This window comes from Saccopteryx leptura, chromosome 3 (assembly GCF_036850995.1).
Source record: "Saccopteryx leptura isolate mSacLep1 chromosome 3, mSacLep1_pri_phased_curated, whole genome shotgun sequence".
NCBI lineage: Eukaryota > Metazoa > Chordata > Mammalia > Chiroptera > Emballonuridae > Saccopteryx > Saccopteryx leptura.
The window spans coordinates 76,621,069-76,637,807 of NC_089505.1; the positions used below are offsets into that span (position 1 = coordinate 76,621,069).

The 16,739-nt window shown below is 43.5% G+C and overlaps 2 protein-coding genes across 2 annotated transcripts in view; one reads left to right on the forward strand and one right to left on the reverse strand.

The window, feature by feature from the left end:
- Window positions 1-16,739, forward strand: part of LOC136399327 (zinc finger protein 420-like) — a 375,158-nt gene that overhangs the window by 46,581 nt on the left and 311,838 nt on the right. The window lies entirely within an intron of this gene.
- Window positions 798-15,523, reverse strand: LOC136399350 (zinc finger protein 85-like). Its single transcript, XM_066374432.1, has 6 exons — window positions 15,393-15,523; window positions 11,969-12,121; window positions 10,473-10,564; window positions 9,358-9,484; window positions 4,211-4,284; window positions 798-2,367 (listed from the first exon to the last, which is right to left on the reverse strand). Exons 3-6 carry the CDS (start codon window positions 10,503-10,505, stop codon window positions 940-942), a joined length of 1,662 nt encoding a protein of 553 aa, XP_066230529.1. The 5' UTR covers window positions 10,506-10,564; window positions 11,969-12,121; window positions 15,393-15,523; the 3' UTR covers window positions 798-939.

Consider the following 16,739-nt stretch of genomic DNA (forward strand, 5'->3'; position numbering starts at 1 on the left):
GGGGAGGAGCAGGAAGCATCAACTCCTTGTGCCTTCACCAGGGAAGCCCACGGCTTTGAACTGGGGACCTGAGTGTTCCCAGGTCGACACCTTATCCATTGTGCCACCACAGGTCAGGTATATTTTCTCTTCTTTAAATAATATTTTTTAAATATTTATTTTAAAAACAGAGAAAAGTAGACAGAGAAGGGAGAAGGGAAGAGCAGGAAGCATCAACTCCCATAGGTGCCCTGACTAGGCAGAATGCCAGAAGCAGAACCCAGAGCACATGCCTTTTATATAATCCATCAGCAGATTGCTCAGTGCTCTCAAGTTAACACTGGATTGTTAAAAATAAACCAAAAATCAAGGATTTGGTAACTTAGGCAGAGAACTCAGCTAAGAGTGTAATATGGTGAAAGCCCTGAGGTTGGAGAAATTCTACTTCTCACAGGGGTATTAAGTAAGGTTTGCATACTGTGTAAAGCTTTCCAATGATCTTTATGTCTGTTACTCTTCTATCCTGTCTTATATGTTGAATAAGATATAAACCAAGAAAGACTTTGGAACAAAAATTGCATTTTAAGGCTTAATTCTTTGATGCTGAAGGAGGCATGAACAAAGGTCTTGCCAAATTACTGACATTTTTACAGTTTCTGTCTATCATGAATTCTGCAATGTTCAGCAAGTTTTCAATGCAGATAAAACGCTTTGTTACGTACTTTACAATTGTAAGGTGCCTCTCTGGTATGTATTCTCTTGTTCAGAAAGGTGAAAGCAGTCATTTCAGGTTTCCCATGGCTTCCATATTTGCATTGCTTCTCCTGATTATTTACTAAGATTCCCCTACCAAGCAAAAAGCTTATTACACTCCCTACAAATGTAAGGTTTAGGTCCAATATAAGCTTTTTGACCATCAGTGATGTTTTAGGACTGGCCAAAGGTTTTGCCACATTTTCTTCATTTGTAAGGCTTGCCTCCAATATGAATCCTCTGATGTCGAGTAAGGTGTGAAGAGCAATTAAAGGCTGCGCCACATTCTTGACATTGATAGGGCTTCTCACCAGTATGAACTCTGTGATGTTTACTAAGATTTGATGAACTTCTAAAAGGTTTGCCACATTCTCTACATTTGTATGGTTTGTCTCCTGTGTGAATTCTTTGATGCATAGTAAGAGCTGAGGAATGGTTAAAGGCTTTGCCGCACTGTCTGCATTTGTATGGTTTTTCCCCTGTGTGAATTCTTTGATGTACAGTAAGCTGTAAGTTCCAGATAAAGGTTTTGCCACATTCTAAACATTTATGAGTCCTCTCTCCAGTATGCGTTCTCTGATGGTTAGTAAGAGTTGACGAATGGCTAAAAGCTTTGCCACATTCTCTACATTTGTATGGTTTCTCTCCTGTGTGAGTTCTTTGATGTATAATAAGAGTTGTGGATTGCCTGAAGGCTTTGCCACATTCTCTACATTTGTATGGTTCTGCTCCTGTGTGCATTCTTTGATGTGTAGTAAACTGTGACATCCACATAAAGGTTTCGCCACATTCTAAACATTTATGAGTTCTCTCTCCAGTATGAATTTTCTGATGGTTAGCAAGAGTTGAGGATTGGGTAAAGGCTTTGCCACATTCTCTACATTTGTATGGTTTCTCTCCTGTGTGACTTCTCTGATGTATGGTAAGAGTTGAGGATTGGGTAAAAGCTTTGCCACATTCTCTACATTTGTATGGTTTCTCTCCTGTGTGACTTCTTTGATGTACAGTAAGCGCTGAAGACTGCCTAAAGGCTTTGCCACATTCTCTACATTTGTATGGTTTCTCTCCAGTGTGAATTCTTTGATGTATAATAAGCTGTGAGTTCCACTTAAAGATTTTGCCACATTGTAAGCATTTCTGAGAAGTTACTCTTGTATGAACTTTCTGATGGTTAATAAAAGTTGAGGAGTGGCTAAAGGATTTACCACATTCAGTGCATTTGTAAGACCTCACTGCACTGTGAATATTTCTTTCATTTGTAGTAAGGCATGAATGCCAATTAAATGTTTTAGCACATTCTTCATATTCATGTTTTCCTTCATTATGGACTGTCTTAAGTCTATTTACATTAAATATTTCACTGAAAGCTCTTGTACATAAATTATAAGTGTAAGCTACCTCCTCAGGATGAATATTCTCATCTTCAGTATGATCTGAAGATTGCTTAAAAGATTTGACACATTTACTTTGTTCATTTGTTATATCCACAAGATGAATAACCTGATGAATATCAGAATGTGACATTTGGTCAGAAACTTTTCCATGTTCATATTGGTCCTTTGGAAATGAAGTTTTCTCATTTTGGTTTTTCCAGTGTTCATTGCATTGGTAACTTCTGTCTCCATTAGGTGTACTCTGGTAATCATTGAAGACAGAAAGGTCTTTAGTGAAAGGTATAATTTCATTTAACATGAACAACAACTACTTTATGATAACTATTGAACCATTTTAACTGTATACAATTTGCTCCAAAATTTATGAATATTATAGACATTGAAATGAAAAAGAGCATTATTTCCTGATGAAAAAATAAGGATGCCTTCTGAAAGGAATTGCTAAATTGATCACATCATAAATCTGTAAATGTTAGAAGGTATTGATTGAAAGTTCAATCTCAGCATTTAAAACAAATCAAATGATCATTTACTCCACATATTACAGAAGTTCTTAACTTTTTTATATTTCCATTTCAAAAATATGTAATAGTAAAGAATAGGTTTTGATCTTAATTTTTTAAAGTATTTTTTTTTATTTTAGCAAGAGGATGGAAGGCTGAGGAACAGATTTCCACATGTGCACCGACTGGGATCCAGCTGGCAAGCCCACCAGGGGCAATGTGCTGTCCATCTGGGGCCACTTGCTCCAGTGCTCAGCAATGACGTCATTTTTTTAGCACCTGGAGGAGAGGTCATGGAACCATTCTTAGCACTGTAGGCCAACTCAGTCAACCAATAGAGCTACGGTTGTGAAAGGGAGAGTGACAGAGAGAGAAAAAGACAGATGGGGAGAGGTAAAGAAGCAGATAATTTTTCTGCCCTGGCTAGACAGCTCAGTTGGTTAGAGCATCATCCCAAACAGAGAGGTTGCTGGTTTGATTCCCAGTTAGGGCATACACAGCAGTGGATCGATGTTTCTTTCTCTCTCCATCTCTTTCTATTATTCTCTTTTGCTAATTCAATGCAATAAGTGCTCTTTTTCTTTTTTGAGAGAGCCAGGGAGAAAGAGACAGGAACTTTGAGCTGCTCCTGTATGAGCCTTGACCTAGGAATCGAACCAGCAACGTCCGAGCTCTGGGACAACTCTCCAACCAAATGACTTCTCCAGGATGGGCTTAATTTCTTTTTTATTTTCAGAGAGACAAAGAGAGGCAGGGAGAGAGAGAGGAGAAAAAAGGGAAGCATTTCTTTGTTGTTAAACCCTGTCATTCACTTATTGGCTGTTTCTCCTGTGTGCCATTACCAGGAATAAAATCTACAACCTTGTTTCAGTACAATACTCTTTTTTTTTTAAACATTTAATTTTTTATTTTTTATAGTGACAGAGAGAGTCAGAGAGAGGGATAGATAGGGACAGACAGACAGGAACGGAGAGAGATGAGAAGCATCAATTATTAGTTTTTCGTTGCGACACCTTAGTTGTTCATTGATTGCTCTCTCATATGTGCCTTGACCATGGGCCTTCAGCAAACCAAGTAACCCCTTGCTTGAGCCAGTGACCTTGGGTCCAAGCTGGTGAGCTTTTTTGCTCAAGCCAGATGAGCCCGCGCTCAAGCTGGCGACCTCGGGGTCTCAAACCTGGGTCCTCCACATCCCAATCCGATGCTCTATCCACTGCGCCACCACCTGGTCAGTCTCAGTACAACAATCTTAACCAACTGAGTAGTTAACAGGCCAGAGTTGAATAAACATTTAAAAAATTAAAAATAATAATTGTCGCACCGTGACCTAAACCCACCATTGGTTTTACTGTCATCCCAGTATGCAAAGACTGTAGGCTCAATCACCATACAGGAAAAGATTAATGTTTCTTTCTGTCACTCTCATTCTTTCCCCATTCCTTTCTAAATAAATAACAATAAAATATAATTTTCCCAGGTTAGTTCTGTTCATATTAAGATCCTTTCTCCTCATCACTTTTCCAAAAATTCCAAGGCTTTCATTAAGTCTACATTATGAAAACCACACCCTCTATATCTTACCAGAATTATTTCAGAGAAGAAATCTTTTGCTCCTGGCTTTTGTACCAAGGTCTGGTTGTCTTCAGATGGCACAACTGAAAGATACAAAATAAATGTCCAGTTAGGACACAGAATAAATGGACAAACCAGCAGTTATTTACAAAATTACATTTAGGTACTCTGCTGGCAGGTTAAATATTCAAAGCAAGACTAAAAAAGGTAACAATTAAAAAAATCACATCAGAGGGGAATGAAAACTTATACTTTAATTACTGACAATATCTGCTGAAACACCCAAGCACACAATAGTACTATGCTGAAAAAATTCCCAATTACCAGTTTCTTTCCAAGAAACACAGAAATGGTGATGCTGTATGTTCCGTGAACTGCTGCTTCACTTCTCCCTGAAAGACTGTTCGTTTTTGATGACAGTGACAAGGAAATAGCAGTATATGATGAATATATAAAGTACTATAAAGTAAAGACTACTTTAAATAACATAACTGTTCAAACACACAGAGACTGCAGTACTGAAGACAAGGATCAAAAACAGAAACAGCATGACCAGTGGTGGTGCAGTGGACAGAGTGTCAACCTGGGATGCTCAGGTACCAGGTCTGAATCTTTGAGGTCTCTGCCCTTAGCCTGAACTCCTTTGGTTTGAGCACAGGCTCAAAAGTTTAAGAGCAAGGTCACCAAGCCTGACCAGGTGGTGGCACAATGAATAGACTGTCAGCCTGACATTTTGAGTACTAAGGTTCTAAACCCCAATGTCCATTGCTAGGGGACAGCAGGGACACCAGTTTGACCTTGAGGTCACTAGCTTATGAGTGGGGTCATAGACAGGACTCCATGGTCTCCAACTTGAGCCCAAGGTCGGTGGCTTGAGCAAGGAGTCACTGGCTCGCCTGCAGCCCCCTGGTGAAGGTACAGATGAGAAAGCAATCCATGAACTAAGGTGCTGCAACTACAAGTTGATGCTTTTCATCTTTCTCCCTTCCTGACCATCTCTCTCTCTCTGTAGAAACAATGGCCACTGCTATGGCCATGCAGGTTCTCACTGGATGGTAAAGGAACTGTGGAGCCAGAAAATGGTGGGCCATCCTGTTTATTCAAGTCTCATTACGGCGGACGAGCAAACAGGCTGGGAAGACCGCTTCCCTCTCAGGGCTCCCCAGCCCACAGGCCAACAGCCTCAGCAGGGCTCCCAAGGCCCTCAGTGCACTCTCTTGCTCTCTCTCTCTCTCTCTCTCTCTGACTTTCTACCAAAACAAGCTGTAGGAAAAAAATCTTTTTCTAGCAAACAATAGCCCCTCCCAAGCAGGAAGGCAATCCTCAATTTGCAATTGCTGCCCTGAGGGCAAGCACCTCAGCCTTCCATAGACTACACACTTGGTACTATCCCATGCCAATGCAAAATACAAGTGAGCAAACCTAACTCACTTATTTCACACCTGATATATATTGGATTGCCCAACATTCTCCCACTTAAAATAAAAAAGAAAGAAAAAAATAATAATATCAAAGTCACCGGCTAGAGCATGGGATCATAATTACATGATAACTAGCTTGAGCCCAAGGCTGCTGGCTTAAGCAAGGTGTCACTGTCTCGGCTGGAGTCCCCCAGTAAAGCACTTATGAGAACGTCAGAGAACAACTAAAGTGACTCTTCTACGAGTTGATGCTTGTCATCTCTCTTTTTGCTATCACTCTTGGTAAAAAAAAACATAACAAGGTAGAATGTCATCTTATGACAAAGAAAAAAAGATCAGGTTCATCTAAAAACAAAGAAGAAATATCAAAGATGTGAATATAAATGTGAAGAAATAAATAGATGATAAAAAAGAATAAAACTGCAGCATTTGCAGAAACATGGACACAGATAGAAGGTATTGTGCTAAGTGAAATAAGTCTGGCAGAGAAACACATGTACCATCTGATGTCAATTATATTTGGAATCTAAAGAATATGAAAGAAACTCACAGGTACAGAGACTAGAGTGATAGCTGACAGAGGGCAGGGGAGTTGGAAGACTACGTCAAAAAGGTAAAGCAGTTTAAAAGAACACATTTGTAGTTACAGAATGGTCCACGGATGTAAAGTTCAGCATGGGGAATACAGTAAATAACAGTTTAATAACTGTGCTTGGTCCTGGAAATATCACGGGGAATACTTTCAGATTTTGTATAGTATATTAAGGTCTAATCACTATCCTGTACATCTGAAATTAGTTCAAAATAATAAATTATGAATTAAAAAAAATGCAAACCAAGAACATAAAGTTTATCTCCAGAAGTTTGAAAATTATATGAAAGTTTCAGTAATAAAAAGTCCTTCTATATAACTAATTTGTAACTGAGTGTACCCTTAAACATCAAAAAGTTTGCATCATGCATGACCAGGAGGTGGCGCAGTGGATAGACCGCTGGACTGGGATGTGGAGGACCCAGGTTCAAGACCCCAAGGTCGCCAGCTTGAGCGAAAGCTCATCTGGTTTAAGCAAGGTTCACCAGCTTGAGCCCAAGGTCGCTGGCTCAAGCAAGGGGTCACTTGGTTTGCTGTAGCCCCCCAGTAAAGGCATACATTAGAAATCAATCAATGAACAACTGAGAAACCTCAAGGAAGAACTGATGTTTGTCATCTCTCTCCCTTCCTGTCTGTCCCTATCTGTCCCTTGCTCTGACTCTGTCTCTCCCACAAAAAAAAAGTTTGCATCATGACATTATACAACAGAAAAATTCCTTAGATAATGCATTCAGATTATTCAAAATTAATTGTAAAGGGTAATTGTAATAAAGACATTTAAATGACACGAGAAATTTTCCATCTTTCAATGTATTTCAGCTATGCTTACAAAAATGTGTAGGCTGTAATCCACTTAAAAAATTTATTTCTAAATAAACAATTCAAAAGCTGTAAAATAAGGAAAGATTTAATCTTTAAACATTTCAGATTAAGTACACCATGATAAAGAAACATGCTGAGAAAGCAAATAAAAAACCTAACCATTTTTCCCTGAAATAAACTTGAATTAACGAACAAAGCCACTTCCTAAAAATGAAGTGCCCAATAATGCTGTATTCCACTTCTTACCAAAAGAGAACAACCCTGCATGTTGTACCGGCACTTTTGAGTCCAAAAGCATAGATCTGACAAAGAGCTCATCAAAAAGTGAAAACAGAAAAAGACACAGTCCCAGGCAGCTCTCAACTGCACAAAAATTACAGAATGACGATGATGATGAAAGCAGGTAACAGTGGACACTTTCCTACCTGCTGGGCAACACTCTAAGGTGGCTTATGGCAGTAACTTATTGAAGGACTCTATGAGATCCATGGAGACATAAAACCCTTTTAACGCAGACAATTAAAAAGTTCAGATTGGAATATTTTATTCTTTTCAAAGTGAGAGGAAGGGCAATAGAGAAACAGATTCATGCATGTGCCCAGATGACATCCACATAAATATCCCCGTCTGGGATTGAGGCTCTACCGATCTGGGGCCATGCTCCCAAGTGAGCTTACTTTAGCGCCCAAGGTAGAGACGTTACAGAGCCATCCTCAGCACCCAGGGACAAACCACTAGAACTAATTGAGCCCTGGCTGCAGGAGGCAAAGAGAGAGAGAGAAAGAGATGAGTGAAGGGGAGGGTGCAGAAGCTTCCCCTGTATAACCTGAATGGTATCAAACCCAGAACATCAACACACCAAGCCAATGCTCTTCCATTGAGCAAAATTGCCAGGCTCCAGAACAAAAACCTTTAGTGATAGTTTATACTAAGTAAAAGAATATTTTAAAGTAAAAAAAAAAAAAATTAGATCTTTGCAGTTTGCAGAGACGCTTTGTGTTGTGATGAAACCACTGAGTCTACATTCTGTAGGGTCTTGAGTAAAACCTCCACAGGATTAGAAATGACAAACCTGAAAACATGACATCTGTCCCCAGGGTTCCTGAGATTTCTGCACCCAGTTTCAAAATCTCAACCACCTCCTTCAAAAACTCCAAATGAGAATAAACAGCTTATCATGTAATTCCTCAGCTAGGTGCACAGGTTTCCCAGGTCCCCAAAGCAACAGAATAGGAGCCAGACCACAGCGGCCCTCAGAGTCCAAGGGGAGGATTTCAGCCCCCACAGCTAATGTGATGACGGAGGTCACTGGAGCAAATGCAGAGTCCTGAGAGGATGCAGGAGCACGGGACGTGTTGGAGACCAGCTGTCCCTCTATGACAACAGGGATACACCTGGGCCTCTCACAGCCCTTTCCACTGCAGCAGCTTCCCAACCACACTGTAAGGTCTGGCCTCCTCCGTGACCTTTAGATCTCTCACCTGTGTCACCTGCCTCCTCATCCCACCTACCTGGCTGGAAGGATACTGTCTTTTTCAATTTACATCCCAGTACTCCTACATTTGCTTCAAAAAGAGAACCAGGACTGACTTACAGTAAGCAAAACATGTTTATTAAAAAAGGGAACAGCCTGACCAGGTGGTGGCGCAGTGGATAGAACGTCGGACTGGGATGCGGAGGACCCAGGTTCGAGACCCCGAGGTCACCATCTTGAGCGCGGGCTCATCTGGTTTGAGCAAAGCTCACCAGCTTGGACCCGTCGCTGGCTCGAGCAAGGGGTTACTCGGTCTGCTGAAGGCCCGCGGTCAAGGCACATATGAGAAAGCAATCAATGAACAACTAAGGTCTTGCAATGAAAAACTGATGATTGATGCTTCTCATCTCTCTCCGTTCCTGTCTGTCTGTCCCTATCTATCCCTCTCTCTGACTCTCTCTGTCTCTGTAAAAAAGAGAAAAAACAATTAAATAAAAAATCAGTATTTAAAAAAAGGGAACATGAATTTTGAATAGTCTCTACAATTTCGAATTAATTTTGTGCCCAGGTGAGAAGATATGGTACAATGTTCTAGAAAATAACTTTTCAGAATACTGTTTTATGATAGCCCTTAATTATTCTAGACAACATGTAAGTTTTCAAACACTGAATTCTGATTAATGTGCATCATGAAGCCTTTGTTTCTATAACAGCACACCGCCACCATATTTGCTTCCAGAGGGAAAATCTCTGAAATCTATCCTGCAAGGCAGAAGCTTCCACATTTCCCTTAACGAGAAAAAACCCTTAAGGTGAAGAATACACTCAGGAAGGAAGTCATCCTCACCCAGGGAGACCAGGTTCCTGTAGTTCTCCAACATCACATCCACGTACAGTTTCCGCTGAACTGGGTCCAGGCATTCCCACTCCTCCTGAGAGAAATCTATGGCCACATCCCTGAATGTCAATAGTTTCTGAAAGAAAGGACACGTTACCTAAGGTCCACAGTCCTAGTTAATAATGTCATCCAATATGAAAACGGTTAGAAGTGGTTTTGTCCTAGAAGAAAATGTCTAGTAAAATCATTTTCACCCAGCAATATATATTTTTCCTCTGTGTGGGAGAGAAAGCCCGAGACAGACAAACTAGCATGAAAGAAAACAGAAGCATCAACTCACAGTTTTAGTTGAAAACAGAGCATCACTTTTAATTGTTCACTGACTGCTTTCTTATATGTGCCTTGACCAGGGGATTCCACCTGAGCCAGTGACCCTATAGTCAAGCCAGGGACCTTGAGCTCATTCCAGCAACCATGGGGTAATGTCCACAAGCCTCCACAGACGCTGGGGACACCGGATTCAAATCAGTGACCTCAGGGCTTCAAACCTGGGTCTTCAGTGTCCCAGGTCAACACTCTATCCACTGTGTCACCACTTGGTTAGGCAGCAATATTCTTCATCAAAAAAATTTCTGTCATCTTTCGTTTTGTTTTTTTAAATCTTCCACACAGTAATATTCTCTAACATATTTTCTAACACTGAGTAAAGAGGATGACATATGTCCACAAATGCACTACACAGACTTAACTTTTCAAGTAGATGAAGTTTTAAATTAAGGCATTACCATGACCTGGTTGCTCAGCTGATTAGAGCATTATCCTGATATGCCAAAATTGCAGGTTTGATTCCTGGTCAGGGCACATAAGAAATCAATCAATAAATTCATAAATAAGTGAAAAACCAAATTCATGGTTCTCTCTCTCTCTCCCCCCAAAATCAATCACTAAAGTTAAGGCATTAACACAGGCATGTGGGTTTGATAGTGTTGTATTTGTGTCATTCCTGAACAGCTGTGTATTATTTTTCAGCTGGAAAAGTCATTGCAAGTTAGAAGCGTAAGTACTTTTTGAATTTGGACATAGACAACAGTGAACTGCAGTTTTCTAAAAATGCTGATTCTCACTCGGGAGTTCTGGGACGGGGATTGTTTCCACATGTTTATCAAGCTCTCTTTTTACCAATGACTCCAATGTCTCCCCTCCACGTGCCACACTCCTGAATAGAAGAAAAGAAAACACCAGGGAAAAATGCATACATGACTTTGAGTTGAAATTTTAATGGAATTTATTATTCTCATGAAATAAGATGCATAGCAACCCCAAATTTACCATACATCATCTTAGAACAAGATAATTCTTTCCTTGCTGAGAGCTTGCTTTGTGAAACATACAGTGAAGAGCAGACCCTAAGGTTTACTTCAAATGTAACCTACAATTATTTAAAGAAAGAAAAAAAAGAAAGAAAAAAATAGAAACTAATGCTGGCCAATACTCAGAAACTGCATAAACATTTATAGAAGTTTCTGTACCTGATAACAATAAAAACATCTTAAGCGCCTGACCAGGTGGTGGCGCAGTGGATAGAGCGTCAGACTGGGATGCGGAAGGACCCAGGTTCGAGACCCCGAGGTCGCCAGCTTGAGCGCAGGCTCATCTGGCTTGAGCAAAGAGCTCACCAGCTTGGACCCAAGGTCGCTGGCTCCAGCAGGGGGTTACTCGGTCTGCTGAAGGCCCACGGTCAAGGCACATGTAAGAAAGCAATCAATGAACAACTAAGAAGTCGCAACGAGAAACTGATGATTGATGCTTCTCATCTCTCTCCGTTCCTGTCTGTCTGTCCCTGTCTATCTCTTCCTCTGTAAAAAATTTAAAAAAAATAAAAAATAAAAAAAACATCTTAAGCAAGAACAAAAAACAGCTCAGACATACATAAAGAAACTAGGTACAATTTAAAAGCGATAGGAAATATAATGAAATCAAGGTTATATTCGTGGAGGGCTATCTGCTGTGACACTGTAGGCAAACAACATGAATAAGGAAAGTATCTGAAAATGATCATAGAAAAAAAGTAATTTTTGAAAATGTCCAACCACATGTACCCCCCACATTCTATTCCTTAATATTCCCTTTACACAGCAAGTCTTTCTCAGCAACCTAGTAAGTACCTTCTAACTGCTCTTCTCTGTCACAACTTCCTCAGGCATTCTGACCCATAGAAGGTGCATTTCCTAAATCCTGCACCGGAGAGCTGATCCTGCAGCTACAATGAACCTAAAGCCTACATTCCTTTCTTCGCTGATAACTGAGCCTCTAACCCAGCCCCAAAGGGATGTTGGACAGGGTGGCCTCCCAGGTTGACCTGTCATAAAAAGGATGTTTCTCGTATTGAACCTAATTCATGGTGGGAATTGTTCATGCGCTCAGGGAGCCTGGATGAGAGAAGGCACAGAAGGCTCTGCGATAAAGAAGTAAAAATAAGCTACTGATATTGACAATTAAAAAAATGAAATTACCTCACTAGAAGGACCTTCAGAAGTAGAGAATTGAGGTTTCAGGTCCTAAACCCACTGAAGTTAGGAGGAAAAGCAAACACAGCCTCTGCCCAGGACACATCACTGACCTGAGAAGCAGCCATTCTGTCCTGGTCCAGCTCCTGCTTGTTTTCTCAGGCGACAGTATGTTGAGGAGTCAAGTCTGCATTTTGAGAATGTGCCACCACAGGTGTCCACACAGCCCCTCTATCCACTTCCACCTCAGTCACAGACAGAAGGACCTGAAAATGGAGAGAAGTCCACGTTCTCCTGTCCTTCCTCACTGAAGAGACAGGACAAAAGTGCTCCTGCAGGGAGACCACACTGTATTATTTTCCTGTCTTCACCTGTCTGTCCTCCCTCAGATGTCCACACATTTCCACAGCAATGAGAACGGGCGCTGCTCTCCTGAACGCCCAAACCCAACACAACACCCTGTCACCTCCCCTGACCATGCCTGCTCCCCACTCTCACTAATGCATCCCGGGCGCTCTCCTCTCTGGAGCATGTCTGCACCCCACTCTCCTTTGCCTGTCTCTTTCCTAAGCTCCAGGTGCTCCTCTTTTGATTTTGAAACTTCTTCCCTGAATCCACTTCTAGTTCTGTGACTTTTAAATAAACTTTCTCTTCTAGAAAACAAAAAACAAATTCAGGAACTTTCCTGATAATTCCTGGGCTCCCCTTAGAATCACCAGGAACAGCTCATTAAAACAACAATCCTGCTCCACCCAGAGTAGCTCTCCCAGTCTGTGGGAGAGGGCTCAGGTGATGTCCTTCTTTAAAGTCCCTCAAGTGATCTAACCCAAAATAAGTGGAGACAGTTTAGCATAAATAAGCACACAGATCCCTTGGGGTGACGGCTCCACTTGAGGTTGTGGTTCTGCAGGTCTGCAGTGGGGCCCAGGATATGGCATCTTTATCTAGGTCCCTGTGGTGCCTGCATTGCTCCCCCAGAGCTGTTTTCAGCAGCACTGCCTGACGGGTACCTGACCCTGCACACCTCACACTTCTGGATACTGTGAGAGCTTGGGATTAAAACTTATTCTAGAAAGACCTGTTCCCTGGTCACAATTCCTCTTATTTTCCAGGAAATTAAAAGAGTTATTTTAAAAACAGAAGATGGTGAACTCATGTTTGAGGCTGAAAACGTGGAAAAGAAGTTAGCTTATAAAAATATGTGCATCAACTAAAATAATAAAGAAATAGTCTGTGAGCAGGTTTTTGCTGGCTCACAGTCACTAATTCAACAAATCACACTGAAAAACAAAAAAAGCTAAACAGCCTGAACAGGCAGTGGCACAGTGGATAGAGCCCAGGACTAGAACGCGGAAGACCCAGCTTTAAAACCCTGAGGTCACTGCCTTGAGTGTGGGGTCATCCAGCTTGAGCGTGTGCTCATCAGCTTGAGCATGGGTTCAGAGACATGACCCCATGATCACTGGCTTGACCCCAATGGTCACTGGCTTGAGCAAGGGGTCGCTCACCCTGCTGTAGCAATCAATGAACAACTAAGGCTGCACAAGAAAGAACTGATGCTTCTCATGTCCCTCCTTTCCTGTCTGTCTGTTCCCATCTGTCCCTCTTTGGCACTTTCTGTGTTACACACACACAAAAAATAATAATTTCAATGATCAAAGTTATAAAAGATGAATCTGCCTCATATTGGGCAAAGAACACTGGCCTTGGCTAGTAGGCTGAGTGGTAGTGGGTCAGCCCGGTGTGTGGAAGTCCCAGGTTCAATTTTTGGCCAGGGCACACAGGAGAAGTGAGCATCTGCTTCTCCACCCCTCCTCCTTCTCTCTCTCCCTTCCCCTACTGCAGCCATGGCTAAAACAGTTTGAGGAAGTTGGCTGGGAGTGCTGAGGATGGCTCAATGGCCTGGCCTCAGGCGCTAAGAAAGTTCAGGTGCCAAGCAACTGAGCAGTGACCACAGATCCACAGAGTATCACCCCAGGGGCCTTGCCCAGGGGTATCCCTGTTGGGGCTTTGGTAGTAGTCTGTCTTTGCTTCCCCTCTTTCACTTAGTAAAAAATAAATAAATAAAATAAAGAATATTAGATGCTGGTTATAAGATATCATCAATGCTTGTTTCAGAAGTTGGTGAAACAGGAAAGCAGATATTCAACAACCTAAGATTTATCCCAATAAGTTTTTCAGAAAAGGAATTAAATTTGAGATGTTGAATGAAAAAGGTAAATCCACTGGCGGAAAAAGAGATGCAATTCTTTGAATAGTCCTTGAAAAAGCATCACATGTTCACAGTCGTTTCTTGTCCCAGAGATCCTCCCACTTGCCATTCCAGGCGATGAGAAAGACCCATGACCTACAGTAGTCACACACCTCAGAGTGAAGAAGGGCTGCAACTGCAAGCAAACAATCATAAAATTCACTAGCTCTATAAACTGCAAATTTGAATATCTCTTCCAATTCATTTTAAGGAAAACAATTCAACAACCTTTAAATAGATTATAAAGCCACAATCCCATGTATCACAACTTAATCATGCATATACCGTCAGATCACCCTTCAGGTCTGTTTTCCCAATCTTCCTGCTTCTATGTACTTCTGTCTATGGATGTTTGCTTCTTCCCTGCTTCTCAGCACCTTAGTTTTTTCCTTTGCTTCCCTTCCCTCGCCCCTGCTCTTTCTCTTTTCTCTATTCCTGTACCAACATCTGTTCTGAGACTCTACAAACCTATTTCTTCTTCAGATGCTCTATCTCCACAATTTTTCCGACTGCTCCCATTATTATGCATGCATCTTAGCATCTTCCTCCACCCTCCCATGGCTGTTTTTGCAGTTTCCCGTTTATCTTTCCTATACCCCCGACTCCGCCGGCGCCCAAGGCTGACTCTCAAAGCTGTTTCTCCCTCGGATCCCTCATCCCTAAACCCCCATTTCTGTCCCTACTCGCTCCCACAAATTTTCTCCTGAGCCACTCCCTCCTTCTGAAGTGCCCCGTCCTGCGCCCCGACTTCTGCTCACCAACCCCCTCCCTGCGCCTTTCTCTCCGGGCCCCTCTCTCTCCTCGGGGTTTCTCCCCTTTCTCCCCCTCGCGCTCCTCTCCCCGGTTACTGTCACTCTCCCCGTCGCGGACCCGCCCCCCGCCCCCCCACGTTGCCGTCTCTTCACGGACCCTCACTGACCTCTCCTCCCCTCCCGTGTCTCTCTCCGTCCCCTGACCCCTCCCAGCCCCGCTCTGCGCGTCCCCGGGGCCCCTTCGCTGTCGCCGCTCCCACACAGCCTCCCCGCGCGGGGCCGGGGGCTCTTCTGGGGACCCCGCGTTCTCGCCCCGAATCCCCGCCCCAAGGAGAGTGTGCTCTTCCTGGGCCCGAACCTCTTAGTAAATGGAGTGGGGGTCTCGGAGGTGGCTGCCCCCTCGGGACCGAGGAAGAAAACTCCGCGGGGGGACACGGGCGGGGAGGCCTCAGTTTCCCCCGAAACCTACACGGAGCCCCCACACGGCAGCGAAGCGGGCAGGCTCGGGGCCTCTCACCGGGACTCCGCACTCACCGCTGGGGGCTCGCGGCGTCCGCAGCGACCCTCAGGCTCCCCTTGTGCAAGAATAGGGACGGAGAGGGTCCCGTTTAAACAGGGAAGACCGCCTCCAGATCCCGCGCGACCTTCGCTACAGCCGCTACCGGGCCGAAAAAATTAAAACTGCGCGTGCGCATCGCCTGTAAATCTCGGCGGGAGGGACCGCCTGTTGAGCGCTTCCAACAGCCGACCCTTAACTCTGACCAATCAAGATGGGAGATAGTGGGAAAAACCCCTGGAGGTTCCAAAACCTGGCGTGTTCTACGTTCCCCTCCACGTTTTTTACCGGTGATAATTCGTTCTTGGTGTAAAGAGAGTGGCCGCCGCCATTGTGGCCTGCTAGATGCAGGTTCACGTTGGATTAGGGCAGATGGTGAAAGAATTGTGGAACCAGAAAATGGTGGGCCAATCGGATTATTAAACTCTCACAACCACCGATGATCAAACAGGGGGAAGAACACCTCTCTTCCTCTCATCCCAGGATCTTAGCAGTCTCAGCACTCCCCAAAAAGGCTGCGCAGAAATCTCACGGTCCCCAATCCTCTCAGCGCTCCATCTCCCTCTCTCCCCCCTCTCCAACCAGAACAGGCTTGGGGAGAAAAATCGTTTTAAACAGTTGCCTCTCCCCACTTAGGCAGGCAGTGTTCATTTTGCAATCTGCTGCCCTGAGGTCAAACACCTGGATGGAGCCTTCCATACACTGCCCCAATTCAAGCAGGCAACCATAAAAAAAAAAAAAATACAATTGTTTACCCACCAGTTGGTCATTGACTTTGACTAAGCTAATACGCATTAAAACTTAAATATCGTTACTAATAAAACTTGGAAAAACCATACAAACTTTATGACTAACGATATTTAAGCCTTACCGAACATTACCTTAGTCAAATTCAATGAGCAACATAAATTATCTTCTGTAATTAAGGTGGAGGGGAGACAAACCGTGCTTTAGCACGACGCATTATTTCCGCTTCTGATTGGTCAGTTTTAAGGCCCCGCCCACTGCTGGAAGTGTTCTGCATGAGTTAGAGGCAATGCGCTCGCGCAGCTTTTTTTTTTTTCCCCGCCCCGGAAGCGGCTGTAGTGAAGGTCACGCGGGATCTGAAGGTGATCTTCCCGGATTAAACCTGACCCTCCCGGTCCCCATTCCTGCACGCGGTGAGCCTGAGGGTCGCTGCGGACGCCGAGAGCCCCGCTCCCGAGCCCCCAGCGGTTTGTGAGGAGTCCCTGTGAGAGGCCCGGAACCTGCCCACTTCGCTGCCGGGTGGGGGCTCCGCGTCGGTTTCCGGGGAAACTGAGGCCGCCCCGCCCGTGTCACCCCGC

Excerpts from the sequence above, each read along its gene's own strand:
- LOC136399350 (XM_066374432.1), bottom strand. The coding sequence starts at position 10,505 with ATGTGGAAACAATCCCCGTCCCAGAACTCCCGA. Across the intron at positions 9,485-10,472 it reads CCCCGTCCCAGAACTCCCGA|AAACTATTGACATTCAGGGA; the intron begins GTGAGAATCAGC and ends CCTTTCTTTCAG. Across the intron at positions 4,285-9,357 it reads CAGGAACCTGGTCTCCCTGG|TTGTGCCATCTGAAGACAAC; the intron begins GTGAGGATGACT and ends TGTATCTTTCAG.